The sequence below is a fragment of the Tachyglossus aculeatus genome, unplaced genomic scaffold, assembly GCF_015852505.1.
Source record: "Tachyglossus aculeatus isolate mTacAcu1 unplaced genomic scaffold, mTacAcu1.pri scaffold_1_arrow_ctg1, whole genome shotgun sequence".
NCBI classification, from domain to species: Eukaryota; Metazoa; Chordata; class Mammalia; order Monotremata; family Tachyglossidae; genus Tachyglossus; species Tachyglossus aculeatus.
In genome coordinates this window covers 885,891-913,037 of record NW_024044915.1, presented here as the reverse complement: position 1 = coordinate 913,037, position 27,147 = coordinate 885,891, and the positions used below count along the sequence as shown (strand labels likewise).

Sequence of the window (27,147 nt, the reverse complement as noted above, 5' to 3'; positions counted from 1 at the left end):
AAGCGCTCAATAAATACGATTGATGATGATGAGGGACACACAGGAGGGCGAGCCAGCTTAGCGAGCCATTTCCCAGAAGCCCCCTGGGCCCCGGCTCCCCGCACGCTGACCGTCAATCAATCAATCGTATTTATTGAGCGCTTACTGGGTGCAGAGCACTGTACTAAGCGCTTGGGAAGTCCGAGTCGGCAACAGCTAGAGACGGTCCCGACCCAACGGCGGGCTCACGGTCTAAAGGGGGGCCTGTGTTGCAGACCATCCTGGCCGACTCCTCCACCGAGCCGGTGTGGCTGACGGCGACCGGCTGTGCCACCTCGGGCATCGTGGGCCTGGTGACCTGCCTCCGCCAGGAGCCCGGGGGAGAGCGGATCCGGTACGGAGCCGGGGGCGGGAGGGGCGCGGCGGATCCGGCACGGAGCCGCGGCGGATCCGGCCCGGAGCCGGGGGCGGGAGGCCCCCCGGCCTGCGGAGCCCGACGTGACGGGGGCCCTCGGCGTCTCCCTCCAGGTGCCTGCTGGTCTCCAACCTGGACGCCTCCTCGGCCGCCCCTCCGACCAGCCCTGCGTCGGCGGAGATGGGCGGGATCCTGGCCCGGGATCTGGTGATGAACGTCTACCGGGACGGGAGATGGGGCGCCTTCCGGCACTTTCCGCTGCGGCAAGGTGGTCCGGCCCTCGGGGTCCCCCCGCTCCTCCGGCCCGCTCCGGCTCCCGATAGTCCTTCCTGAACGCTCACGGTGTGCGGAGCACTAATGCCAACTTGTACTTCCCAAGCGCTTAGCACAGTGCTCTGCACACAGTAAGCGCTCGGTAAATACGATTGATTGATTGAGCATTATTAGAGAGGCTGATTTGCCAGGGGATGGAAAACAGGCAAGCGGACGCGCTCTCTCTCCCTCTCTCTTAATAATAATAATGGTATTTGTTAAGCACTTAGAACAGTGCTCTGCACATAGTAAGCGCTTAATAAATGCCATTATTATTATTATTATCACGTGCAAAGCACTGTTCTAAGCGCTGGGGAGGTTACAAAAGGTGATCAGGTTGTCCCACGGGGGGCTCACGGTCTTCATCCCCATTTTCCAGATGAGGGAACCGAGGCCCAGAGAATAATCATAATAATGACGACAACCTCTGTTAAGCACTTATGAGGTGCGAAGCACTGTTCTAAGCGCAAGGGGGGAGATACAAGGTGATCAGGTTGTCCCACGTGGGACCCGTGACCTCTGACGCCAAAGCCCGGGCTCTTTCCACTGAGCCACGCTGCTTCTTCCTTCCCCAGCCCCGCTGTGGGGGGTTCACCGGCCAGTTGGGGAGACCCCCAAAGGCCCACGGAGAGTCCCCGAAGGCCCGGGGCCGGGCGGGTGGGCTCCGCTCCGCCCCTCCGTCCCCCTGACGCTCCCCTCCGGCCCCCAGGCAAGCCGACGGAGCTGACGGAGCACGCCTTCGTCAACGTGCTGACCCGCGGGGACCTCTCGTCCATCCGCTGGGTCTCCTCGCCGCTCCGCCACGCCGCCCGCCCCGCCGGCCCCTCCGCCCGGCTCTGCAAGATCTACTACGCCTCCCTCAACTTCCGCGACATCATGCTGGCCACCGGCAAGCTGTCCCCGGACGCCATCCCAGGTGCCCGGAGGCGGGGGCGGCGGGAGGGCCCGGGAAGGACGAGGGAGAGCGGGAGTCGGGAAGTGGGGGCGGGCGGAAGCGGCTCCTCCTGGGATCTCCCGGTGCCTGGAGATATATACCTGGAATATATATGTATACTCATATGTGTGTAAGACTGTGAGCCCACTGTTGGGTAGGGACCGTCTCTATATGTTGCCAACTTGGACTTCCCAAGCGCTTAGTACAGTGCTCTGCACACAGTATGCCTGGAATATATATGTATACTCATGTATATATGTGTGTAAGACTGTGAGCCCACTGTTGGGTAGGGACCGTCTCTATATGTTGCCAACTTGGACTTCCCAAGCGCTTAGTACAGTGCTCTGCACGCAGTATGCCTGGAATATATATGTATACTCATGTATATATGTGTGTAAGACTGTGAGCCCACTGTTGGGTAGGGACCATCTCTATATGTTGCCAACTTGGACTTCCCAAGCGCTTAGTACAGTGCTCTGCACACAGTATACCTGGACTATATATGTATACTCGTGTGTAAGACTGTGAGCCCACTGTTGGGTAGGGACCGTCTCTATATGTTGCCAACTTGGACTTCCCAAGCGCTTAGTACAGTGCTCTGCACACAGTATGCCTGGATTATATATGTATACTCATGTATATATGTGTGTAAGAGTGTGAGCCCACTGTTGGGTAGTGACCGTCTCTATATGTTGCCAACTTGGACTTCCCAAGCGCTTAGTACAGTGCTCTGCACACAGTATGCCTGGAATATATATGTATACTCATGTATATATGTGTGTAAGACTGTGAGCCCACTGTTGGGTAGGGACCGTCTCTATATGTTGCCAACTTGGACTTCCCAAGCGCTTAGTACAGTGCTCTGCACACAGTATGCCTGGAATATATATGTATACTCATGTATATATGTGTGTAAGACTGTGAGCCCACTGTTGGGTAGGGACCGTCTCTATATGTTGCCAACTTGGACTTCCCAAGCGCTTAGTCCAGTGCTCTGCACACAGTAAGCGCTCAAGAAATACGATTGAATGAATGAATCTCCGGGCGGGATGGGGCTCACCGGCTTCCGCCTCTCCCTGCCCCGCAGGGAAATGGGCCACGCGCGACTGCATGATGGGGATGGAATTCTCCGGCCGCGATTCCGGCGGAAAACGGGTGATGGGCCTGGTGCCCGCCGAAGGCCTGGCCACCTCGGCGCTCCTGCCCACGGACTTCCTCTGGGACGTGCCCGACGGCTGGTAGGGTGGCCGCGGGGGCGACCGGGGCGGGGAGCGGGTGTCGGGACCGGGGCCGGGCCTGACCCCCCCCATGCCCTTCCCGCCCCTCAGGACTCTGGAGGAAGCCGCCTCCGTGCCCGTCGTCTACACCACGGCCTACTACTCCCTGGTGGTCCGCGGGGGCATCAGGAAGGGCGAGTCGGTGCTCATCCACTCGGGCTCCGGGGGCGTGGGCCAGGCCGCCATCGCCATCGCCCTGAGCATGAATTGCCGGGTCTTTACCACCGTGGGTGAGTACCCGTTCTCCCGTCCACCTCCGCCCCGGCTCTGGCCGCTACAAATAAAAAACAAATCCGCCCTTCGCCGGCCGGAAGCGGTCCTTTCCCGGGGGCCGGAGCCGCTCTCTCTAGGGCCTCGCTCGGAGAGCGGCCCCAAAGTTGGACTTCGGACCCCCCGTCCGATCGGCCAGTCGATCGGCGGTATTGATCGACCGTTTACCGTGGGCGGAGCAGCAGTTGGACGAGTCTAGAGAAGCAGCACGGCCCGGCGGGTAGAGCCCGGGCCCGGGGGTCCGAAGGACCCGGTTTCCGATCCCGGCTTGGCTGCCCGCCTGCTGTGTTACCTTGGGCAAGTCGCTTCACTTCTCTGGGCCTCGGTTCCCTCATCCGGAAAACGGGGGCGGAGACCGGGGCCCCATATGGGACAGGGATGGCGTCCAGCCCGATGAGGTTGGATCTCACCCCCGTGCTTGACACGTAATAAGCGCCATCGTTAGCGTTATTACGGCACGACACGTTCCCTGCCGCCTCCTGCCCTCTCTCGGCATCCGACTCCCTCCCCGGACCCAGCTCCCAATCCCACCGGTCAGACCGGAGCATCCGCTGGATGGTCCCTGGACCGTCTCCGTCGGCCGGCTGGCCGATCGGCGGTCGTCACCCGCCGGGCTCGGAGCGCCGTACGGAGCAGCGGGAACCACCCGCGCCTGACGATGTATCCCCAGGCTCTGCTGAGAAACGGGAGTATCTTCAGGCCAGATTCCCGCAGCTCGACGCCACCAGTTTTGCCAACTCCAGGAACACTACGTTTGAGCAGCACGTGCTGAGGCAAACCGGGGGGAAAGGTGAGTCCCGGGCGGGAAAAAGAGCGGGGCCGTGGGGGCGGCGCGGCCTCCGAGAACGATCCCGGGCCCTGGGAATCACAAGTCCTGGGTTCTCGTCCCGGCTCCGACACTCGACTGCCGGGTGACCCTCCCTGGAACCTCGGTTTCCTCATCCGTCGAAGGAGGATTCGCCACCCGTTCCCTCTCCCACCTTTGGGGTCCCCACATTTGGGGAGATCTGCTCATCTCCCCCAGCGCTTAGCACGGTGCTTGGCGCCTCAAAAGCGCTCAGGTACGGGCTCAGTCTTCTAGACTGTGAGCCCGTTGTTGGATAGGGACCGTCTCTAGATGTTGCCAATTTGGACTTCCCAAGCGCTTAGTACAGCGCTCTGCACACAGTAAGCGGTCAATAAATACGATTGATTGATTGATTGACTGCGAGCCCGTTGTTGGATAGGGACCGTCTCTATATGTTGCCAACTTGGACTTCCCAAGCGCTTAGTACAGTGCTCTGCACACAGTAAGCGGTCAATAAATACGATTGATTGATTGATTGACTGTGAGCCCGTTGTTGGACAAGGACCGTCTCTAGATGTTGCCAATTTGGACTTCCCAAGCGCTTAGTACAGTGCTCCGCACACAGTAAGCGCTCAATAAATACTATGATTGATTGATTGACTGTGAGCCCGTTGTTGGATAAGGACCGTCTCTAGATGTTGCCAACTTGGACTTCCCAAGCGCTTAGTACAGTGCTCTGCACACAGTAAGCGCTCAATAAATACGATTGATTGATTGATTGATTGATTCTCTGTCTCCCCCTTCTAGACTGTGAGCCCACTGCTGGATAGGGACTGTCTCTATATGTTGCCATATAGATTGATTGATTGACTGTGAGCCCGTTGTTGGATAGGGACCGTCTCTAGATTTTGCCAATTTGGACTTCCCAAGCGCTTAGTACAGTGCTCTGCACCCAGTAAGCGCTCAATAAATACGATCGATTGATTGATTGATCGACTGTGAGCCCGTTGTTGGATAAGGCCCGTCTCTAGATGTTGCCAACTTGGACTTCCCAAGCGCTTAGTACAGTGCTCTGCACACAGTAAGCGCTCAATAAATACGATTGATTGATTGATTGACTGTGAGCCCGTTGTTGGATAAGGACCGTCTCTAGATGTTGCCAACTTGGACTTCCCAAGTGCTTAGTACAGTGCTGTGCACACAGTAAGCGCTCAATAAATACGATTGATTGATTGACTGTGAGCCTGTTGTTGGATAGGGACCGTCTCTAGATGTTGCCAACTTGGACTTCCCAAGCGCTTAGTACAGTGCTGTGCACACAGTAAGCGCTCAATAAAATGAATGAATGAATGAAATGAATTAAATGAATGAATTAAATGAAATGAATGAATGAACCATTAAATGAATGAATGAAATGGTACCCCAGTGAAGGGAGTATGGGGGGCGGGAAGCGGGGTGGCTGAGCGGAGGTGACGTGTCCCGCTCCCTTCCAGGCGTGGACCTTGTGCTGAACTCTCTGGCGGAGGAGAAGCTGCAGGCCAGCGTTCGCTGCTTGGCCCAACACGGCCGCTTCCTGGAAATTGGCAAATTTGACCTGTCCAACAACCATGCCCTTGGTAAGACCCTCCTTTCCTCCTCTCCCGCCGTGTCCCCCCGGGGCGGGAAGGTCACGGCTCGGGCCGGCCCCGGGAACCGGAATCCCCGACGGCCTGTCCCAGGTTAGCGGGGGCCGGTGTGGGAGGCCGGGGGCCGACGCGGGCGGAAGGAGGCTGACGGGTGCGGCGCGGGCCCGTGGCAGGCATGGCGGTCTTCCTGAAGAACGTGTCCTTCCACGGGATCCTGCTGGACGCCCTGTTCGAGGAGGGGAACAGCGAGTGGCGGCGGGTGTCCGAACTGCTGCGGGAGGGCATCGCGGCCGGGGTGGTGAGGCCCCTCCGCTGCACCGTCTTCGGCAAGGACCGCGTGGAGGACGCCTTCCGCTTCATGGCCCAGGGCAAGCACATCGGCAAGGTCGTCGTCCAGGTGAGCGGGGTCGCGGCCCGGGCCTGGGAATCGGAACGACCCGGCGCCTCCCTGTATCCGCCTGGTGACCTTGGGCCAGTCGCTTCACTTCTCGGGGCCTCGGTTCCCTCATCTGGAAAATGGGGATAAAGACCGTGAGCTCCGTGTAGGACAGAGACTGATTAGCTTGTACCCACCTCAGTGCTTGGCCTATAGTAAGTGCTTAACAGATACCTCAGTTGTTGTAATAGTCGTTATCATTATCCCGGCTCCGCCACTTGTCCGCTGGGTGACCTTGGGCCAGTCACTTCACTTCTCTGGGCCTCAGTTCCCTCATCCGGAAAACGGGGATGAAGACCGTAAGCCCCGTGTGGGACGTGGATCGCGTCCAACCCGATTTGTTTGGGTCTAATAATAATAATAACAATAATAATGGCATTTATTAAGTGCTTACTATGTGCAAAGCACTGTTCTAAGCGCTGGAGAGGTTACAAGGTGATCAGGAGGTCCCACGGGGGGGGCTCACAGTCTTCATCCCCATTTTCCAGATGAGGGAACTGAGGCCCAGAGAAGTGAAGTGACTTGCCCGGACAAGTGGCCGAGGCGGGATTTGAACCCCTGACCTCTGACTCCAAAGCCCGGGCTCTTTCCACTGAGCCGCTTCTCTGCTTCACGTCTACCCCGGCGTTCATTCCTCCATCCGGTCGTATTTATCTAGCGCTTACTGTGTGCAGAGCACTGGACTAAGCGCTCGGGAGAGGACACTCTGACACTAGAACGGAAACGTTCCCTGCCCACGGCGAGCTGACAGTCTAGAAGGGGAGGCAGATATGAATAGAGATAAATAAATGAGGGATCTGGACCTAAGGGAAAAAAGGGAGCGAGAGAAGACGGGCCTTCCCGGCGGCCCCGGGGGGTCAAGGAACTGAGCTGGGGGTGGTCTCTTCCGCAGGTCCACGAAGAGGAGAAGCCGGGGGTGGTACCGCAGCCCGAGCCGGACCTCATCCCCGCCATCGCCAAGACCTTCTGCCCCGCCAACAAGTCGTACATCATCACCGGGGGCCTGGGGGGCTTCGGGCTGGAGCTGGCCCGCTGGCTCGTGCTCAGAGGGGCCGAGAAGCTCGTGTTGACCTCGCGGTCCGGCGTCCGGACTGGTCAGTGGGGAGCCGGGGCGGGGAGGGTGGGGGCGTGGGGCCGGCCCGGCGGGGTGCTCTGTCTGAGGGGCCTGGGTCCCGGCAGGATACCAAGCCAAGCAGGTGGGCGAGTGGCGAGGGCAGGGAGTGACGGTGCTGGTGTCCACCTGCGACGTGGGCACGCTGGAGGGGACCCAGCAGCTCATCGACCAGGCCTCCCAACTCGGCCCCGTCGGGGGCGTCTTCAACCTGGCGGCGGTGAGCCCGGGCTTCGGGGAGGGACAGTCGGCCGCCCACTCCTCTTTGCGGAGGCCGGGGCGGGGGTCCCTGGATGGGCTCCTCCGGAACTGAGGGTCCCTCCGGCCCCCTTCCCCTCCGCCAGGTCCTCAGAGACGCCATGTTGGAGAACCAGACTCCCGAGCAATTCCAAGTGGTCAACAAAGCCAAGTCCACCGGCACGCTGAACCTGGACAGGTGGGAAGGCCGCTGGGGAGGCCCCGGCCCGCGCCGAGTCGTCTTCCCCAGCCCAATTCCCCCCCACCGGTCCGGCCCACTCTCCCTCTCTTCCCGGCCTCCTTGGCGACTTTTTTCTCTGCCCCTTCCTCCCGTCTCCCCGTCACCACCTGCCGCCACCCCGGAGGGTCGGAGATCCCGCGGGAGGCCGGCGCTCGGATCCGTCGGGCGGGGACCGCCCTCTGAGACCCTGTCGCCCCCGGCTTAGGGTGACGAGGGACCGCTGCCCCGAGCTGGACCACTTTGTGGCCTTCTCCTCGGTGAGCTGCGGGCGAGGCAACGCCGGCCAGACCAACTACGGCTTCGCCAACTCGACCATGGAGCGGATCTGCGAACAGCGGCGCCACGACGGCCTTCCAGGTGCCCGGCGACGCGGCCCCCTCTGCCCGACGGAGACCTCGGCCCCGCTCAGGGGCTTCCCGCCGCCTCGGCCTCCCCGTGACCGCCCTCCCCCTCGCCCCTGCCGCCTCCCCAGGCCTCGCCGTGCAGTGGGGCGCCATCGGCGACGTGGGCATCATCCTGGAGTCCACGGGCACCAACGAGACGGTGATCGGCGGGACCCTGCCCCAACGCATCGCCTCCTGCCTGGAAGTCCTGGACCGCTTCCTGAACGAGTCGCACCCGGTCATGGCCAGCATGGTCCTGGCGGAGAAGAAGTCGGCGTCCCACGGCGACGGGGAGGCCCAGCGGGATCTGGCGCAGGCCATAGCTCACATCCTGGGTGAGGACCGGGTCCCGGCGGCGGGAAAGCGGGGCCGGGGGGCTTCCCGGAGGGGGCGAGCGACCGCTGACGGGGCTTGCTTCGGCCAGGAATCCGGGACTTGAGCCTGGTGAACCCCGACAGCACCCTGGCCGACCTGGGCCTGGACTCCCTGATGGGGGTGGAGGTGCGGCAGACCCTGGAGCGCGAGCACGGTCTGGTCATGGCCATGAGGGACATCCGGCAGCTCACCATCAGGAAGCTGCAGGAGCTGTCGTCATCCTCGGGGGTGCCGGAGGGTACGTCTTGGGGGGCGCCGGGAAGCCCCTCTCCCCGCCCCCGTGGGCTTCCGGTATCCTCCCCGCCCCCCTAGGCGGGGGCAGCCGCAACCCGTCGCTTCCCGTGCCCGCGGCGGGCGTGGGCGGCCGAATCCCGGCCCGCCCCGAGCATAGATCCCGCCATCGGACGGGCGGGAGAGTGACTCGCGTTGTCGGGAGGGTCTCCCGGCCGCCCCCCAGAATAATAATAATAATAATAATAATGGCATTTATTAAGCGCTTACAATGCGCAAAGCGCTGTTCTAAAACGCTGGGGAGGTGATCAGATTGTCCCAAGTGGGGCTCCCAGTCTCCACCCCCATTTTCCAGGCGAGGGAACGGAGGCCCAGAGAAGTGAAGTGCCTTGCCCAAAGTCACCCGGCTGACGGTTGGCGGAGCCGGGATTGGAACCCGTGACCCCTGACTCCCGAGCCGCGCTGCTCCCCCGCGGGCCTCCGCCTAGAGCGCCGGCCGAAGGGCCGTCGGTCCGCGGGGGCTCCCGGGAGCCGAGCGCTCGGGAGGCACGTCCCCCGCCCGCCACGGGCTTACGGTCGCGCGCGTTCTCCTTTCCGAAGAGCTGAAGTCGCCCGCGTCCAGGGCGGAGAGCCCGAGCCAGCAGGCCGGGCTGAACCTGGGCGTCCTCCTGGTCAACCCGGAGGGCCCCACCCTCACCCTCCTCAACGCCGTGGAGAGCACGGAGAGGCCCCTCTTCCTGGTGCATCCCATCGAGGGCTCCATCACCGTTTTCCAGAATCTGGCGGCCAAGCTGAGCGTCCCCACCTACGGCCTGCAGTGCACGCGAGGTACCCCCCGCCCCGCCGCCCCGGGAGCCAGGAAATGGCTCAGTCTAGACGCCCCCCGGTCTCCGTCGACCGCCCTCCCCCAGGTCACTGGTCACCGGTGAAATGGTGGTTTGGTCTGGTCGGATCCCCCGCCCCTCCCTTCTCCGCAGCTGGCTGAGTCGGGCCGAATAATAATAATAATAATCATGGTCTCTCTTAAACGCTTACTACGTGGCAGGCGCTGCACTAAACGCTGGGGTGGAGACAAGCCAACTGGGGCTCACGGCCTCCATCCCCGTTTTCCAGATGAGGGAACCGAGGCCCAGAGAATAATAATAATAATGGCATTTATCAATTATGATCATGGTCTTTCTTAAACGCTTACTACGTGGCAGGCGCTGCACTAAACGCTGGGGTGGAGACAAGCCAACTGGGGCTCACGGCCTCCATCCCTGTGTTTTCCAGATGAGGGAACCGAGGCTCAGAGAATAATAATGATAATGATGACGATGGTATTTGTTAAGTGCTTACTATGTGCAAAGCACTGTTTTAAGCGCTGGGGAGGATACAAGGTGATCAGGTTGTCAATGATAATCATGGTCCTTCTTAAACGCTTACTACGTGGCAGGCGCTGCACTAAACGCTGGGGTGGAGACAAGCCAACTGGGGCTCACGGCCTCCATCCCCGTTTTCCAGATGAGGGAACCGAGGCTCAGAGAATAATAATAATAATGATGACGATGGTATTTGTTAAGCGCTTACTATGTGCAAAGCACTGTTCTAAGCGCTGGGGAGGATACAAGGTGATCAGGTTGTCAATGATAATCATGGTCTCTTTTAAACGCTTACTACGTGGCAGGCGCTGTACTAAACGCTGGGGTGGAGACAAGCCAACTGAGGCTCACGGCCTCCATCACCGTGTTTTCCAGATGAGGGAACCGAGGCCCAGAGAATAATAATAATAATGGCATTTATCAATAATGATCATGGTCTCTCTTAAACGCTTACTACGTGGCAGGCGCTGCACTAAACGCTGGGGTGGAGACAAGGCAACTGGGGCTCACGGCCTCCATCCCCGTGTTTTCCAGATGAGGGAACTGAAGCCCAGAGAATAATAATAATAATAATAATAATAATAATAATAATAATAATAGCATTTATCAAGCGCTTTCTATGTGCAAAGCACTGTTCTAAGCGCTGGGGAGGTTACAAGGTGATCAGGTTGGCCCACGGAGGGCTCACAGTCTTCATCCCCATTTAACAGGTGAGGTCACTGAGGCCCAGAGAATAATAATAATAATGATAATGGCATTTATCAAGCGCTTCCTATGTGCAAAGCACTGTTCTAAGCGCTGGGGAGGTTGCAAGGTGATCAGGTGGTCCAACGGAGGGCTCGCAGTCTTCATCCCCATTTAACAGATGAGGTCACTGAGGCCCAGAGAAATGAAGTGACTTGCCCAAAGTCACCCAACTGACAAGTGGCGGAGCCGGGATTTGAACCCATGACCTCTGACTCCAAAGCCCGGGCTCTTTCCACTGAGCCACGCTGCTCCTCCGAGAGAAGTGAAGCGACTGGCCCCAGGCCAAACAGCAGACCATTCATTCAGTCATTCAGTCGTATTTATTGAGCGCTTCCTGTGTGCAGAGCACTGTACTAAGCGCTTGGGAAGTACAAGTTAAGTGCAAGTTGGGAAGTGCACATCTACACGAATCGAAAACCAGGAATCAAGTAGAACTGGAAAAGGGGTATTTTCAAATGCACGAGCTGATTTGACTTACCAATCTGATTATGTCATAAAAAGTGTAATGGTAAATAAGAACTACCTAAACTGTTTATAGAATTTAGAGCGGCGGGGCTGGGATTCGAACTCGGGACCTGAAGGGGACGGAGAGGCTGGGGGGTTGAGCCAGGAAGTGGGGGGCACCCGGTCCGCCCCACCCCCAGTTTGGGGGTCGACACAAGTGAACCAGAATGGTGCACATAGTAAGCGCTTAATACGGGCCATAATTATTCATTATTATCATTTGATTTACTTAGAGCTTTATTTCTATTTATTCTGATGGCTTGACACCCGTCCACATGTTTTGTTTTGTTGTCCGGCTCCCCCTTCCAGACTGTGATACAAGTGAACCAGAACGGTGCCTGGCACATAGTAAGCGCTTAATACGTGCCATAATTATTCATCACTATCATTTGATTTACTTAGAGCTTTATTTCTATTTATTCTGACGGCTTGACACCCGTCCCCATGTTTTGTTTTGTTGTCCGGCTCCCTCTTCCAGACTGTGATACAAGTGAACCAGAACAGTGCCCGGCACATAGTAAGCGCTTAATATGTGCCATAATTATTCATTATTATCATTTGATTTACTTATAGCTTTATTTCTATTTATTCTGACGGCTTGACACCCGTCCACATGTTTTGTTGTCCGGCTCCCTCTTCCAGACTATGATACAAGTGAACCAGAACAGTGCCTGGCACATAGTAAGCGCTTAATGCGTGCCATAATTATTCATTATTATCATTTGATTTACTTAGAGCTTTATTTCTATTTATTCTGACGGCTTGCCACCCGTCCATATGTTTTGTTGTCCGGCTCCCTCTTCCAGACTGTGATACAAGTGAACCAGATCAGTGCCCGGCACATAGTAAGCACTTAATACGTGCCATAATTATTCATTACTATCATTTGATTTACTTAGAGCTTTATTTCTATTTATTCTGACGGCTTGACACCCGTCCACATGTTTTGTTGTCCGGCTTCCCCTTCCAGCCTGTGAGCCCGTTGCCGGGTAGGGACCGTCTCTATATGTTGCCGACTCGCGCCTAGTCCAGTGCTCTGCACACAGTAAGCGCTCAACAAATACGATTGAAAGAATGAATGAATTGAACCAGAACGGTGCCCGGCACATAGTAAGCACTTAATACGTGCCATAATTATTCATTATTATCAGTTGATTTGCTTATAGCTTTATTTCTATTTATTCTGACGGCTTGCCACCCGTCCGCGTGTTTTGTTGTCCGGCTCCCTCTTCCAGACTGTGATACAAGTGAACCAGAACGGTGCCCGGCACATAGTAAGCGCTTAATGTGTGCCATAATTATTCATTATTATCAGTTGATTTACTTAGAGCTTTATTTCTATTTATTCTGACGGCTTGCCACCCGTCCACATGTTTTGTTGTCCGGCTCCCTCTTCCAGACTATGATACAAGTGAACCAGAACAGTGCCTGGCACATAGTAAGCGCTTAATACGTGCCATAATTATTCATTACTATCATTTGATTTACTTACAGCTTTATTTCTATTTATTCTGACGACTTGACACCAGTCCACATGTTTTGTTGTCCGGCTTCCCCTTCCAGCCTGTGAGCCCGTTGCTGGGTAGGGACCGTCTCTATCCGTTGCCGACTCGCGCCTAGTCCAGTGCTCTGCACACAGTGAGCGCTCAACAAATACGATTGAAGGAATGAATGAATTGAACCAGAACGGTGCCCGGCACATAGTAAGCGCTTAATACGTGCCATAATTATTCATTATTATCAGTTGATTTTCTTATAGCTTTATTTCTATTTATTCTGATGGCTTGCCACCCGTCCACATGTTTTGTTGTCCGGCTCCCTCTTCCAGACTATAATACAAGTGAACCAGAACAGTGCCCGGCACATAGTAAGCACTTAATACGTGCCATAACTATTCATTATTATCAGTTGATTTGCTTATAGCTTTATTTCTATTTATTCTGACGGCTTGACACCCGTCCGCGTGTTTTGTTGTCCGGCTCCCTCTTCCAGACTGTGATACAAATGAACCAGAACAGTGCCTGGCACATAGTAAGCGCTTAATACGTGCCCTAATTATTCATTACTATCATTTGATTTACTTAGAGCTTTATTTCTGTTTATTCTGACGGCTTGCCACCCGTCCACATGTTTTGTTGTCCGGCTCCCTCTTCCAGACTATGATACAAGTGAACCAGAACAGTGCCCGGCACGTAGTAAGCACTTAATACGTGCCATAATTATTCATTACTATCATTTGATTTACTTACAGCTTTATTTCTATTTATTCTAACGGCTTGCCACCCGTCCGCATGTTTTGTTGTCCGGCTCCCCTTCCAGCCTGTGAGCCCGTTGCCGGGTAGGGACCGTCTCTATCCGTTGCCGACTCGCGCCTAGTCCAGTGCTCTGCCCACAGTGAGCGCTCAACACATACGATTGAAGGAATGAATGAATTGGACGGTGATTATTCTGTCTTGATAATAACAATAACCCTCTTGGCCTCGCTTCCCCTCCGCAGCCGCGCCACTGGACAGCATACCGAGCCTGGCCGCCTATTACATAGACTGTATAAAGCAGGTGCAGCCCGAAGGCCCCTATCGCATCGCCGGCTACTCCTACGGGGCCTGCGTGGCCTTCGAAATGTGCTCCCAGCTGCAGGCCCACCAAACCCCCGCCCATTCCCACCACAGCCTCTTCCTCTTCGACGGCTCCCACGCCTACGTCCTGGCCTACACTCAGGTGAGGGCCGCAGCCCGGGGTGGGGACGATCCCCCGATAACGGCGACGGGACTCTCGCTGGGACCTGCCGGCTTCCGTCGCGGGTTCCAGTCCCGCCGCGGGGGCCGCCGACTTCCCCGGGTCTCGGTTTCTCCTCCGCGTCCTTCCCTCTCCCCTTTCACAACTCGCCGCGGGCCCGCGTCCACGGAAGATCTCCAGACCCCTCGCCAATCGGCTGCCGTTTCGGTGGGGATTTGCCGTTTCTCTCCGGGCCGCGTGTCCCGCGGGAAGAATTCCCGTGGGTGTGCTTCCTTTGAGTTGGAAAATTCAGGGGGAATTTGCTGTTTCTCTCCGGACCACGTGTTCCGCGGGAAGAAGTCCCGTGGGCGTGCGTCCTTTGAGTTGGAAAAAGTGACTTTGACCCCTCCACCTTAAAGGCTCCGAGAAGCCGCCCGGCTTAGCGGGAAGAGTCAGAGGGCGTGGGTTCTAATCCTGCCTCCGCCACTGATCAGCTGGGTGACTTTGGGCAAGTCACTTCACTTCTGGGCCTCCGTTCCCTCGTCTGTAAAAAGGGGATGAAGACTGTGAGCCCCACGTGGGACAACCTGATGACCTTGTATCTCCCCCAGTGCTTAGAACAGTGCTTGGCACAGAGTAAGCACTTATTAAGAGGTCGATGGAAGCCCCCTGGGTCATGGGGACCGGGGTCAGGGCGCTAAGGATGTTGTCAGACCGGACCAGACCCGATGATGTTGCCAATTTGTACTTCCCAAGCGCTTAGTACAGTGCTCTGCACATAGTAAGCGCTCAATAAATACGATTGATGATGATGATGATGATGATGATGACCGAACTGGCCGGCCGGCGTCCGGCTGGATTCCCCGACCTGAAGTAACGTGGAAATATTGCGACCGATATGACCGGCTCCTTGGTGGCTCAGCCGTAGATGGCAGCGAGTAGAACGGACTGGGCGGATTGGCTCGCTAGGTCTCAGACCCCACGAAGCTCAGCTGTAGATGGCGGGTAGAACCGGGCCGTATGTCGACCCACGGGCTGTCTTTCGCTCCTCCCCTTTGGCTGAGAAAGCCTCGGGTCCTTCCCGTTCGGTCAGTCGGCGATTCGGGGCCGAGCACTGGGGAAAAGACGGGCTCCCTGCCCTCGGGGAGCGTCCCCTTTCCCGTGCGCAGAGCACTCCGGGAAAATCCGCTACCGGTAGCAGACGTGACCCTCCCGGCTCCGGAAGAGCTTACGTAGAGGGGAAGGCGGTCCCTGAAACGATGAGGAGACCGAAGTGGGTGTGCGAGTGAGGGCTTTAAGTCATAAAGTCCACACCGGGAACCGCTTGGGCGACGTCGGTAAAGAGCGCCGGGATGGCAGTTGGGAATTTCCCGGCTTCCCCTGGGCCCCCCTTCTCCTCGAAACGGAGGATCCTAGCCTCCCAGCCTGCAACAAACTCCAAAAGGACCCCTCCGGAGAGCCTCCCTCCAGGTCGGGGGGAAGCGAGGGGGTCATCATCATCATCATCAATCGTATTTATTGAGCGCTTACTGTGTGCAGAGCACTGTACGAAGCGCTTGGGAAGTCCAAGCTGGCAACATCTAGAGACAGTCCCTACCCAACGGTGGGCTCACAGTCTAAAAGGGGGAGACGGAGAACAAAACCAAACATCCTTTCCCTCGTGACCCCTGACCTTCGGCCCCTCCGTCTAGAGCTACCGAGCCAAGCTGACCCCGGGCTGCGAGGCGGAGGCCGAGACGGAAGCCATGTACGTCTTCATGCAGCAGTTTACGGACGCCGATTATAACAAGGTACGGCTCGGCTCCCGCCCCCGGGCCGCTCCCGTCCCCGCGTCCCACCCCCGGGGTGACCCCCGACCCGGTTGCCCGCCCGGCAGGTGCTGGAAGCGCTGCTTCCCCTGGAGAACCTGGAAGCCCGCGTGTCGGCCACCGTGGACCTCATCAGCCAGGACCACCAGGGCATCGACCGCCACGAGCTCGGCTTCGCCGCCTTCTCCTTCTACCACAAGCTGCGGGCGGCCGAGCTTTACAAGCCCAAGAGGAAGTACCACGGCAACGTGACATTGCTGCGGGCCAAGACGGGCAACGAATACGGCCAGGGCCTGGCCAGAGACTACAACCTGTCGGAGGTGCGGAGGGGCCCGCGGCGGGGGGCCGGGGGACGGGGCGGGCGGCCCGGCCCTTACCCCCCGATCTCCCCTCCTCAGGTCTGCGACGGGAAGGTGTCCATCCACGTCGTCGAGGGCGATCACCGCACCCTCCTGGAGGGCAGCGGGCTGGAATCCATCATCGGCATAATCCACAGCTCGCTAGCGGAGCCCCGGGTCAGCGTCCGGGAGGGGTAGAGCGAGCCCCCCGGCCCCTTGCCCCCCTCTCCGGCCCCCTCCCCACCCGCCCCCCTCAGCAGACGGAACCGCAGCGACCGCCCTCGTCGTGAAACAATTGCCCCCCACCCTCCCGCCCCCCGCGGGACCCCCCTCGCCCTCCCCCCCGCCCGCCTGGCGCCTTGATCAGGCCGACCCCCGGGGCCCGAGCAACGGCCCCACAACTCGGCCCGGCCGGCGGTTGACTTGGAGACGCCTCCGCTGCCCGATCAGTGAAGAGTCGGCCGCCGGCCCGCGGTAGCCGGGACGTCGGTGGCCTCGGCCGAGGGGCGTGTGTGGGGTGGGGGTGCGCTCGTGGTACTGCGGGGTGTCCCCCGTTGTTTTCCTGTTTGTTTGTTTGTCCTTTTTTCATGCGAAACCTTGTATTTATTGTGCTGCCAGCACAAGGCCTCACTCCCCACCCCCGGGAGTGAAAGATGAGGGGAACAAGAGCGGAGGCGCTTCCTCCTCCTCCTCCTCCTCCTCGCCTTCGTCTTGCTCGGCCCCGACTCGGTTCAGAGGTCGAGGGGCACCCCGGGGCGGGCAGGGGGAAGGGGCTCCCCAACGGTACCGATGCGGAGAGCGAGGGGCCGGAGGAGGAGAGGCCCCCGGGGGAGCTGGCTAGACGGAGACTGGAAGCTCCACGAGGGCAGGGAAGGTAGCCGCCAAGTCCGTGGGGACGGTAAGCGCCCGATAAATAGCCCCGACCGGGAGGATGGACTCGGAAGTCGGCACCAGGCGGGACCCAACGCGAGGATTTCGTTTTTCTTCTTTATCCCCCCACCTCCAAGAGCAAAGGAAAGAGATGCTCCATCCCCGAAGCGGCGCCTTCGGTGTCCCCCCGGCTGCACGTATGATGCAGAGGAGGCAAGGAGAGGGGCCGGGTTGAACCACCTTCCCCTTCTAGTTGGGGGGCTGGGGGGCGGAAGGGACGGGGAAGGGGAGGCCCGGACCCCCCGCTTTTCCCCGCTGGCCACGCGGCTCCGAACCCGGGCCCCCTCTGCGGATCGCCGCTGGGGAACAGACTTTGCTTTGGGGGTGTTATTATTGCTAATATTTTTTTTTTTAAGAGACGCGTAATTCAGACTGCTGATGCTGGAGTTGTGAAATTCCAATCTAATCGTCCAGAGGTTAAAAGGAAGGAATTATCTTCCCATCCCGGGTTGGGGGTGGGGGGGTGGGGGGGAGGGAATCCTTTGTACGCCCACCCGGTCGAAATGCTGCTCTCGATTTTCCCGACTCTCCCCGCCCCCGGCTCCCTCCCGATATTAAACCACAGGTGATGTCTGGCTCGGTGGTCCGTCTGGTTTCTCTTCCCCTTCGCTCCCACCCTACCCCATCATCATCATCATCATCATCATCATCAATTGTATTTATTGAGCGCTTACTGTTTGCAGAGCACTGTACTAAGCGCTTGGGAAGTACAAGTACATATACAGTCCCTACCCAGCAGTGGGCTCACAGTCTAATAGGAGGAGACAGAGAACAAAACCAAACATACTAACAAAATAAAATAAATAGAATAGATATGGACAAGTAAAATAAATAGAGTAATAAATATGTACATACATCTATACAGGTGCTGTGGGGAAGGGAAGGAGGTAAGATGGGGGGGATGGAGAGGGGGACGAGGGGGAGAGGAAGGAAAGGGCTCCGCGCTCTTTTTTTGTTTCCTGGGCAGAGAATGTGGCCAACTTGTACTTCCCAAGTGCTTAGCACAGTGCTCTGCGCACAGTAAGCGCTCAATAAATACGATTGAATGAATGAAAGTCAGGGCTGGGGGCGAGAGGGCTCCTTTCACTGACCCCCTGCCCTCCCACCTCCCCTCCTACTTGGGGCTCGCGACCGTTTGAGCCCTGGCCAGCCCGGCCTGGTTCCGAAAGCTTGTTGCGGGCAGGTTATGTCTCTGTTCTATTGTCCTCCCCCGGGCGCTTAGTACGGTGCTCTGCACACAGTAAGCGCTCAGTAAATACGACGGATTGACTCCGCCGGGGCCGAGGGAGAGGACGGACTCGGCGGGTGCCGGGGGGAAGTGGGCGGAGAAACAGCGTGGCTCAGTGGAAAGAGCCCGGGCTTTGGAGTCAGAGGTCATGGGTTCAAATCCCGGCTCTGCCACTTGTCAGCTGGGTGACTTGAGGCAAGTCACTTAACGTCTCTGTGCCTCGGTTACCTCATCTGGAAAATGGGGATGAAGACTGTGAGCCCCCTCGTGGGATGACCTGATGACCTGGTATCTACCCCGGGGCTTAGTACAGTGTTTGGCCCATAGTCAGCGCTTAAGAGATGCCGTCATTTTATTAGAGACAGACCCTGTGGCCGAAGGGGGTTCCCAAACTATGGGGGAAGGAGAAGAGGGGTTGAATGCCCATTTTACAGAGGAGGCCACTGAGGCCCAGAGAGGTGGGGCGCCTGGCCGCAGGTCCCCAGGCAGGATTAGCAATCAATCAATCGTATTTATTGGGCGCTTACTGTGTGCAGGGCACTGTACTAAGCGCTTGGGAAGTCCAAGCTGGCAACATATAGAGACGGTCCCTACCCAACAGTGGGCTCACAGTCTTAGCACTGGGGACTTGATGCCCCATGGCGCTCTGCCCCGGGCCCGGCCTAAGGGATGTAGGGAGGGATTGATTGATTGATTGATCGATGGAGCCAAAGGAGCCGCGGGGGATGCCGGGATGGATTGATCGATGGGGCCAAAGGAGCCGCGGGGGCTGCTGGGATCAATCGGGCCTCGAGAGCCTGAGTTGGCGCGGGGGCTGCTGGGATCGCTCGGGCCTCGTGAGCCTGAGTCGGCGCGGGGGCTTCTGGGATGGCTGGGGCCCTCAGAGCCTGAGGAGGCGCGGGGGCTGCCGGGACGGCGGGGGCCCGAGGAGGCCCGGGGGTTGCCGGGATCGCTGTGAGGAGGCGCGGGGGCTGCCGGGATGGGATGGCTGGGGCCCCAGGAGGCCCGGGGGCTACTGGGATGGTTGGGGCCCCCAGGGCCTGAGGAGGCGCGGGGGCTGCCGGGAAGGCTGAGGCCTGAGGAGGCGCGGGGGCTGCCGGGACGGCTGGGGCCCCCAGAGCCTGACGAGGCGCGGGGGCTGCCGGGACGGCTGGGGCCCGAGTCAACGCGGGGGCTTCTGGGATGGCTGGGGCCGCCGGGATGGCTGGGGCCCCCAGAGCCTGAAGAGGCGCGGGGGCTGCCGGGATGGCTGGGGCCTCAGTCGGCGCGGAGGCTGCCGGGATGGCTGAGGCCTGAGTCGGCTTGGGGGCTTCTGGGATGGCTGGGGCCCCCAGAGCCTGAGGAGGCGCGGGGGCTGCCGGGACGGCTGGGGCCCGAGGAGGGGCGGGGGTTGCTGGGATGGCTAGGGCCTGAGGATGCGCGGGGGCTGCCGGGATGGCTGAGGCCTGAGTCGGCTAGGGGGCTTCTGGGACGGCTGGGGCCCCCAGGGCCTGAGAAGGCGCGAGGGCTGCCGGGACGGCTGGGGCCCGAGGAGGCGCGGGGGCTGCGGGACGGCTAGGGCCCGAGGAGGCGCGGGGGCTGCCGGGACGGCTGGGGCCCGAGGAGGCGCGGGGGCTGCCGGGACGGCTGGGGCCCGAGTCGGCGCGGGGGCTGCCGGGACGGCTGGGGCCCGAGGAGGCGCGGGGGCTGCCGGGACGGCTGGGGCCCGAGGAGGCGCGGGGGCTGCCGGGATCGCTGTGAGGAGGCGCCGTTGGCGGCGCGGAGGAGCGTGGGGGTGGCGCCCCCGCGCGGCCGGCCGGGGGACGGGAGGGGCGGGGCGGGGCGATGCCCCCAGCCCCCCGCCCCCCGCCCTCACCACGCGCCCGGCGCTGTACTGAGCGCCCCCGCGACTGTCCCGTCCCCGTTTTGCAGCTGAGGAAACCGAGGCCCGGAGAAGGGAAGTGACTCGCCCAGGGACACGCGGCAGGTGAGCGGCGGAGCCGGGATTAGAACCCAGGCTTCCACCGGGCCCCCGCGGGTTGGAAAAATAATAATAATTATAATAAGGATGGCATTTATTAAGCGCTTACTATGTGCCAAGCACTGTTCTAAGCGCTGGGGAGGTTACAAGGTGATGGGGTTGGCCCCCATGGGGCTCCCACTCTTCATCCCCCTTTTCCAGATGAGGGAACTGAGGCCCAGAGAAGCCAAGTGACTCGTCCAGGGTCACGCAGCAGGTTGGAAGTAAGCGTGTTTAATAATAATAATAATAATAATGATGAAGAGGATGCTATTGGTTAGGCGTTTACTACGTGCCAGGCCCTGTTGTAAGCGCCGGGGACGTTACAAGGCGAACAGGTTGCCCCACGTGGGGCTCACGGTCTTCATCCCCGTTTTACAGATGAGGGAACTGAGGCACAGAGTGGTAGTAATAATAATAACGATGGCATTTGTTAAGCGCTTACTAGGTGCCAAGCCCTGTTCTAAGCGCTGGGGAGGATACAAGGTGATGAGGTTGTCCCACGGGGGGCTCACGGTCTTCATCCCCGTTTTACAGAGGAGGGGACTGAGGCCTGGAGTAATAATAATAATAATAATAATGATGGCATTTGATAAGCGCTTACTAGGTGCCAAGCCCTGTTCTAAGCGCTGGGGAGGATACAAGGTGATGAGGTTGTCCCCCGTGGGGCTCACGGTCTTCATCCCCGTTTTCCAGAGGAGAGGACTGAGGCCCAGAGTAATAATAATAATAATGATGGCATTTGTTAAGCGCTTACTAGGTGCCAAGCACTGTTCTAAGCGCTGGGGAGGATACAAGGTGATGAGGTTGTCCCCCGTGGGGCTCCCACTCTTCATCCCCCTTTCCCAGATGAGGGAACTGAGGCCCAGAGAAGTCAAGTGACTTGGCCAGGGTCACGCAGCAGGCAAGTGCAATCAGTCAATCGTATTTATTGAGCGCTTACTGTGTGCAGAGCACTGTACTAAGCGCTTAGGGGTTGGAAGTAAGTGTGTTTAATAATAATAATGATGATGAGGATGCTATTTGTTAAGCGCTTACTACGTGCCAAGCCCTGTTCTAAGCGCCGGGGACGTTACAAGGCGAACAGGTTGCCCCACGTGGGGCTCACGGTCTTCATCCCCGTTTTACAGATGAGGGAACTGAGGCCCAGAGTAGTAGTAATAATAATAATGATGGCATTTGTTAAGCGCTTACTAAGTGCCAAGCCCTGTTCTAAGCGCAGGGGAGGATACAAAGTGATGAGATTGTCCCACGGGGGGCTCACAGTCTTCATCCCCATTTCCCAGATGAGGGAACTGAGGCCCAGAGTAGTAGTAATAATAATAATGATGGCATTTGTTAAGCGCTTACTAAGTGCCAAACCCTGTTCTCAGCGCAGGGGAGGATACAAAGTGATGAGATTGTCCCACGGGGGGCTCACAGTCTTCATCCCCATTTTCCAGATGAGGGAACTGAGGCACAGAATAATAATAATAATAACAATGATGGCATTTGTTAAGCGCTTACTAGGTGCCAAGCACTGTTCTAAGCGCTGGGATGGGTTGCCTCACGTGGGGCTCGCGGTCTTCATCCCCGTTTTCCAGATGAGGTCACTGAGGCCCTGAGTAGTGAAGTGACTTGCCCAAAGTCAGCCAGCTGACAAGCGGCGGAGTCGGAATTTGAACCCATGACCTCTGACTCCCAAGCCCGGGCTCTTTCCACTGAGCCACGCTGCTTCAATAGTAATAATAATGATGATGATGATATTTGTTATGCGCTTAATACGTGCGAAGCACTGTTCTAAGCGCCGCTGGGGTAGATACAAGGTGATCAAACTTGTACTTCCCAAGCGCTTAGTCCAGTGCTCTGCACACAGTAAGCGCTCAATAAATACGATTGATGATGATGATCAGGTTGACCCCCGTGGGACTCACAGTCTTCATCCCCATTTTCCAGACGAAGGAACTGAGGCACGGAGAAGTGAATAATGACAATGGCATTTATTAAGCACTTACTATGTGCCGAGCACTGTTCTAAGCGCTGGGATTGATACAAGCTAATCAGGTGGTCCTCCATGGGGCTCACAGTCTTCATCCCCATTTTCCAGATGAGATCACTGAGGCACGGAGAAGTGGAGTGACTTGCCCAAAGTCACACAGCTGCCAAGCGCTTAGTACAGTGCTCTGCACACAGTAAATGCTTAATAAGTACGATCGGATGAATGAATAGTTTAATGTCTGCCTCCGCTCTAGACCTTAAGTTCATCGTGGGCGGGGAATGGGTCAGGTCTAGTCCTCTCCCAAGCGCTTAGTACAGTGCTCTGCACACCATTAGCGCTTAGTAAATACAATTGACAGCCACTTCAAAGCTTTATTGAAGGCCCACCTCCTCCAAAAGGCCTTCCCTGACTAATAATAATAATAATGATAATGATGGCATTTGTTAAGCGCTTACTATGTGCAAACCACTGTTCTAAGCGCTGGGGGGGGGGGGGGGATACAAGGTGATTAGGTCGTCCCACGGGGGGCTCACAGTCTTAATCCCCATTTTCCAGATGAGGGAACCGAGGCCCAGAGAAGTGAAGTGACTTGCCCAAAGTCACCCAGCTGACACACAAATTCGTGAAGCGTTCCATATTTTTTACATATCTATTCTATTTATTTTATTTTGTTGGTATGTTTGGTTTTATTGTCTGTTTCCCCCTTTTAGATTGTGAGCCCACTGTTGGGTAGGGACTGTCTCTAGATGTTGCCAACTTGGACTTCCCAAGCGCTTACTACAGTGCTCTGCACACAGTAAGCGCTCAATAGAAACGATTGATGATGATGATGACAGTTGGCGGAGCCAGGATTTGAACCCATGACCTCTGGCTCCAAAGCCTGTGCCACGCGGACTAGGCCTCCCCCCCTTTCCTCTTTTCCCAACTCCCTTACGCATCATCCTGACTCGCTCCCTTTGTTGATGATGCTGGTATCTGTAAAGACCTTGTAACCTTCCCAGCGCTTAGAACAGTGCTTTGCACATAGTAAGCGCTTAATAAATGCTATTATTATTATTATTATGTGCTGAACAGCTTTGTTCTTCCTCCCTCCCAGCCCCACGCGCCACTTAGGTCCATATCCATCATATATTTATTTCCATTAACCTGATCACCTTGTATCTACCCCAGCGCTTAGAACAGTGCTTTGCACATAGTAAGCGCTTAACAAATACCAACATTATTATTATTATCATTATTATTATTATTATTAACGTCCATCTCCCCCTCCTTTAGACCGTCAGCTCATTGCGGGCAGGGAATGTCTGTTCATTCATTCCATCCATTCATTCATTCATCCATTCAGTCGCATTTATTGAACGCTTACCGTGTGCAGAGCACTGTACTAAGCGCTTGGGAAGTCCAAGTTGGCAACATATAGAGACGGTCCCTACCCGACAGCGGGCTCACAGTCTAGAAGGGGGAGACTAAATGACAAAAGAAAACATATTAACAAAATAAAATAAATAGAATAAATATGTACACATAAAAGAAATAAAGAAATATTCATTCATTCATTCAATCGTGTGAATGATGGAGCGCTTCCTGTGTGCAGTACTCTATTTATTTATTTATTACTCTATTTATTTATTATTACTCTATTTTATTATTACTCTATTTTATTTGTACATATCTATTCTATTTATCTTATTTTGTTAGTATGTTTGGTTTTGTTCTCTGTCTCCCCCCTTTGAGACTGTGAGCCCACTGTTGGGTAGGGACTGTCTCTAGATGTTGCCAATTTGTACTTCCCAAGCGCTTAGTACAGTGCTCTGCACATAGTAAGCGCTCAATAAATACGATTGATGATGATGATGATGCAGAGCACTATACTAAGCGCTTGGGAAGGACAAGTCGGCAACATCTAGAGACGGTCCCTGCCCGACAGCGGGCTCGTATTATTGCTTAGAACGGTGCTTGGCATATAGTAAGCGCTTAACAAATACCATCATTATTATTCGTTCAGTCATTCAACCGTATTTATTGAGCGCTTACTGTCCTCTCCCGAGTGCTTAGTCCAGTGCTCTGCACACAGTGAGCGCTCAATAAATACGACTGAAGGAATGAACGAAGCCTTCTGACTCCCGGCCCAGGCTCCTCACAGCGAGGTTTACGAGTGGTTTACGAGTATTATCAGGCAGTGGTATTGATGGACACTTACTCTGTGCTGAATGGAGGGGAGTATAATACAGTAATAATAATAATAATGATGGCATTTATTAAGCGCTTACTATGTGCAAAGCACTGTTCTAAGCGCTGGGGAGATTGCAAGGTGATCAGGTTGTCCCACGGGGGGCTCCCAGTTTTCATCCCCATTTTCCAGATGAGAGAACTGAGGGCCAGAGAAGTGAAGTGACTTGCCCAAAGTCACAGTAGTAATAATAATGTTGGTATTTGTTAAGCGCTTACTATGTGCCAAGCACTGTCCTAAGCGCCGGAGAGGATACAGGGTGATCAAGGTTGTCCCACGTGGGGCTCCCAGTCTTCATCCCCATTTTCCAGATGAGGGAACTGAGGGCCAGAGAAGTGAAGTGACTTGCCCAAAGTCACAATAATAATAATAATGATAATGTTGGTATTTGATAAGCTCTTACTATGTGCCAAGCACTGTTCTAAGCGCCGGGGAGGATACAGGGTGATCAAGGTTGTCCCACATGGGGCTCACAGTCTTCATCCCCATTTTCCAGATGAGGGAACTGAGGGCCAGAGAAGTTGTGACTTGCCCAAAGTCACAGTAATAATAATAATAATAATGTTGGTATTTGTTAAGCGCTTACTATGTGCCAAGCACTGTTCTAAGCGCCGGGGAGGATACAAGGTAATCAAGGTTGTCCCACGTGGGGCTCCCAGTCTTCATCCCCATTTTCCAGATGAGGAAATCGAGGCCCGGAGAAGTGAAGTGACTTCCCCAAAGTCACACAGCTGACAAGTGGCGGAGCTGGGATTTGAACCCACGACCTCTGACTCAATCAGTATCAATGGTAGTATTTGTTAAGCGCTTACTCTGTGCCAAGCACTGTACTAAGCGCTGCGGGGGGGGCTCTTTCCACTGAGCCACGCTGCTTCAATAAATAAATGACGGATGTGGACGTAAGCGGTGGGGGACTGGGAGCAATAAAGGGGGGCTTCATCTGGGAAGGCTTCTTGGAGGAGACGGGCCCTCACTAAGGCTTCAAAGTCGGGGGGAGTCATTGTCATTCATTCAATCGTATTTATTGAGCGCTTACTGTGTGCAGAGCACTGTACTAAGCGCTTGGGAAGTCAATCAATCAATCAATTGTATTTATTGAGCGCTTACTGTGTGCGGAGCACTGTACTAAGCGCTTGGGAAGTACAAGTAGGCAACACGTAGAGACAGTCTCTACCCAACAACGGGCTCACAGTCTAGAAGGGGGAGACAGACAACCACACAAAACATGTAGACAGGTGTCAAAACCGTTAGGATAAATAGAAGTATAGCTACATGCACCTCATTAATACAGCAGTAACTATGTACAAGTAAAATAAATATATACAAGATGGACAAGCCAGGTGTTTGCAAACCATCACTGTAATTCTTTCCCATCCCAGTGGCTTAGTGGATAGAGCACGGGCCTGGGACTCGGAAGATCGTGGGTTCCAATCACAGCTCCGCCACTTGTCCGCTGCACTCACGTACATAACCGTAATTTATTTATTGATATTAACGTCTGCCTCCCCCTCTAGGCTGTAAGCTCATTGTGGGCAGGGAGCGTGTTTACCAACTTTGTTGTACTGGACTCTCCCATGTCCTTAGTACAGTGCTCTGCATCCGGCAAGCACTCAAATATGATTAAATCAATCACCTGAACTAGCCCAATTTTGGGGGGGTTGGGGAAGGAACGGGACAATAATAAAGCCACCACGGGTCCTGGAGCCAATTCCGAGCTTTAGTTCTTTCAGCGTTTCTCAGCCTGCGATTCCAGGTGGGGGGCTTCTAGTGAGACAGGGAGAAGGGACAAGCCAATCTGTAGCTCGTCAGCTACTAGGGGACACAGAGTGACCAAGATCACTCAACTCAGGAGTGCCAGTAAGCACCAAAAGTCCAAGTTGGCACCATAGAGAGACGGTCCCTACCCACCAGCGGGCTCCCGGTCGGATTTGAGCTCGTTGGGGGCTTCTAGTGAGACAGGGAGAAGAGACAAGCCAATCTCTAGCTCGTCAGCTGCTAGGGGACACAGAGTGACCAAGATCACTCAACTCAGGAGTGCCAGTAAGCACCAAAAGTCCAAGTTGGCACCATAGAGAGACGGTCCCTACCCACCAGCGGGCTCCCGGTCGGATTTGAGCTCGTTGGGGGCTTCTAGTGAGACAGGGAGAAGAGACAAGCCAATCTCTAGCTCGTCAGCTGCTAGGGGACACAGAGTGACCAAGATCACTCAACTCAGGAGTGCCAGTAAGCACCAAAAGTCCAAGTTGGCACCATAGAGAGACGGTCCCTACCCACCAGCGGCCTCCCGGTCGGATTTGAGCTCGTTGGGGGCTTCTAGTGAGACAGGGAGAAGGGACAAGCCAATCTCTAGCTCGTCAGCTGCTAGGGGACACAGAGTGACCAAGATCACTCAACTCAGGAGTGCCAGTAAGCACCAAAAGTCCAAGTTGGCACCATAGAGAGACGGTCCCTACCCACCAGCGGGCTCCCGGTCGGATTTGAGCTCGTTGGGGGCTTCTAGTGAGACAGGGAGAAGAGACAAGCCAATCTCTAGCTCGTCAGCTGCTAGGGGACACAGAGTGACTAAGATCACTCAACTCAGGAGTGCCAATAAGCACCAAAAGTCCAAGTTGGCACCATAGAGAGACGGTCCCTACCCACCAGCGGGCTCCCGGTCAGATTTGAGCTCGTTGGGGGCTTCTAGTGAGACAGGGAGA

General features: G+C 56.3%; 2 protein-coding genes across 2 annotated transcripts in view; both read left to right on the top strand.

Moving 5' to 3' along the window:
* FASN (fatty acid synthase) overlaps positions 1-16,329 on the top strand; it is an 86,997-nt gene extending 70,668 nt beyond the window's left edge. Inside the window, exons 25-43 of the mRNA XM_038742835.1 lie at positions 255-373; positions 508-662; positions 1,416-1,622; positions 2,728-2,878; positions 2,969-3,147; positions 3,858-3,977; positions 5,468-5,590; positions 5,773-5,996; positions 6,928-7,129; positions 7,215-7,366; positions 7,491-7,582; positions 7,830-7,981; positions 8,097-8,342; positions 8,432-8,620; positions 9,214-9,441; positions 13,723-13,943; positions 15,632-15,730; positions 15,817-16,068; positions 16,147-16,329. Of these exons, the coding sequence (XP_038598763.1) occupies positions 255-373; positions 508-662; positions 1,416-1,622; positions 2,728-2,878; positions 2,969-3,147; positions 3,858-3,977; positions 5,468-5,590; positions 5,773-5,996; positions 6,928-7,129; positions 7,215-7,366; positions 7,491-7,582; positions 7,830-7,981; positions 8,097-8,342; positions 8,432-8,620; positions 9,214-9,441; positions 13,723-13,943; positions 15,632-15,730; positions 15,817-16,068; positions 16,147-16,284 (3,249 nt within the window). The 3' untranslated portion in view covers positions 16,285-16,329. The remainder of the gene's footprint in view (positions 1-254; positions 374-507; positions 663-1,415; positions 1,623-2,727; positions 2,879-2,968; positions 3,148-3,857; positions 3,978-5,467; positions 5,591-5,772; positions 5,997-6,927; positions 7,130-7,214; positions 7,367-7,490; positions 7,583-7,829; positions 7,982-8,096; positions 8,343-8,431; positions 8,621-9,213; positions 9,442-13,722; positions 13,944-15,631; positions 15,731-15,816; positions 16,069-16,146) is intronic.
* Positions 16,330-20,176: 3,847 nt separating this feature from the next.
* DUS1L (dihydrouridine synthase 1 like) overlaps positions 20,177-27,147 on the top strand; it is a 29,871-nt gene continuing 22,900 nt past the window's right edge. Inside the window, exon 1 of the mRNA XM_038742839.1 lies at positions 20,177-20,210. The gene's annotated coding sequence lies outside the window, so the exon portion shown is untranslated. The remainder of the gene's footprint in view (positions 20,211-27,147) is intronic.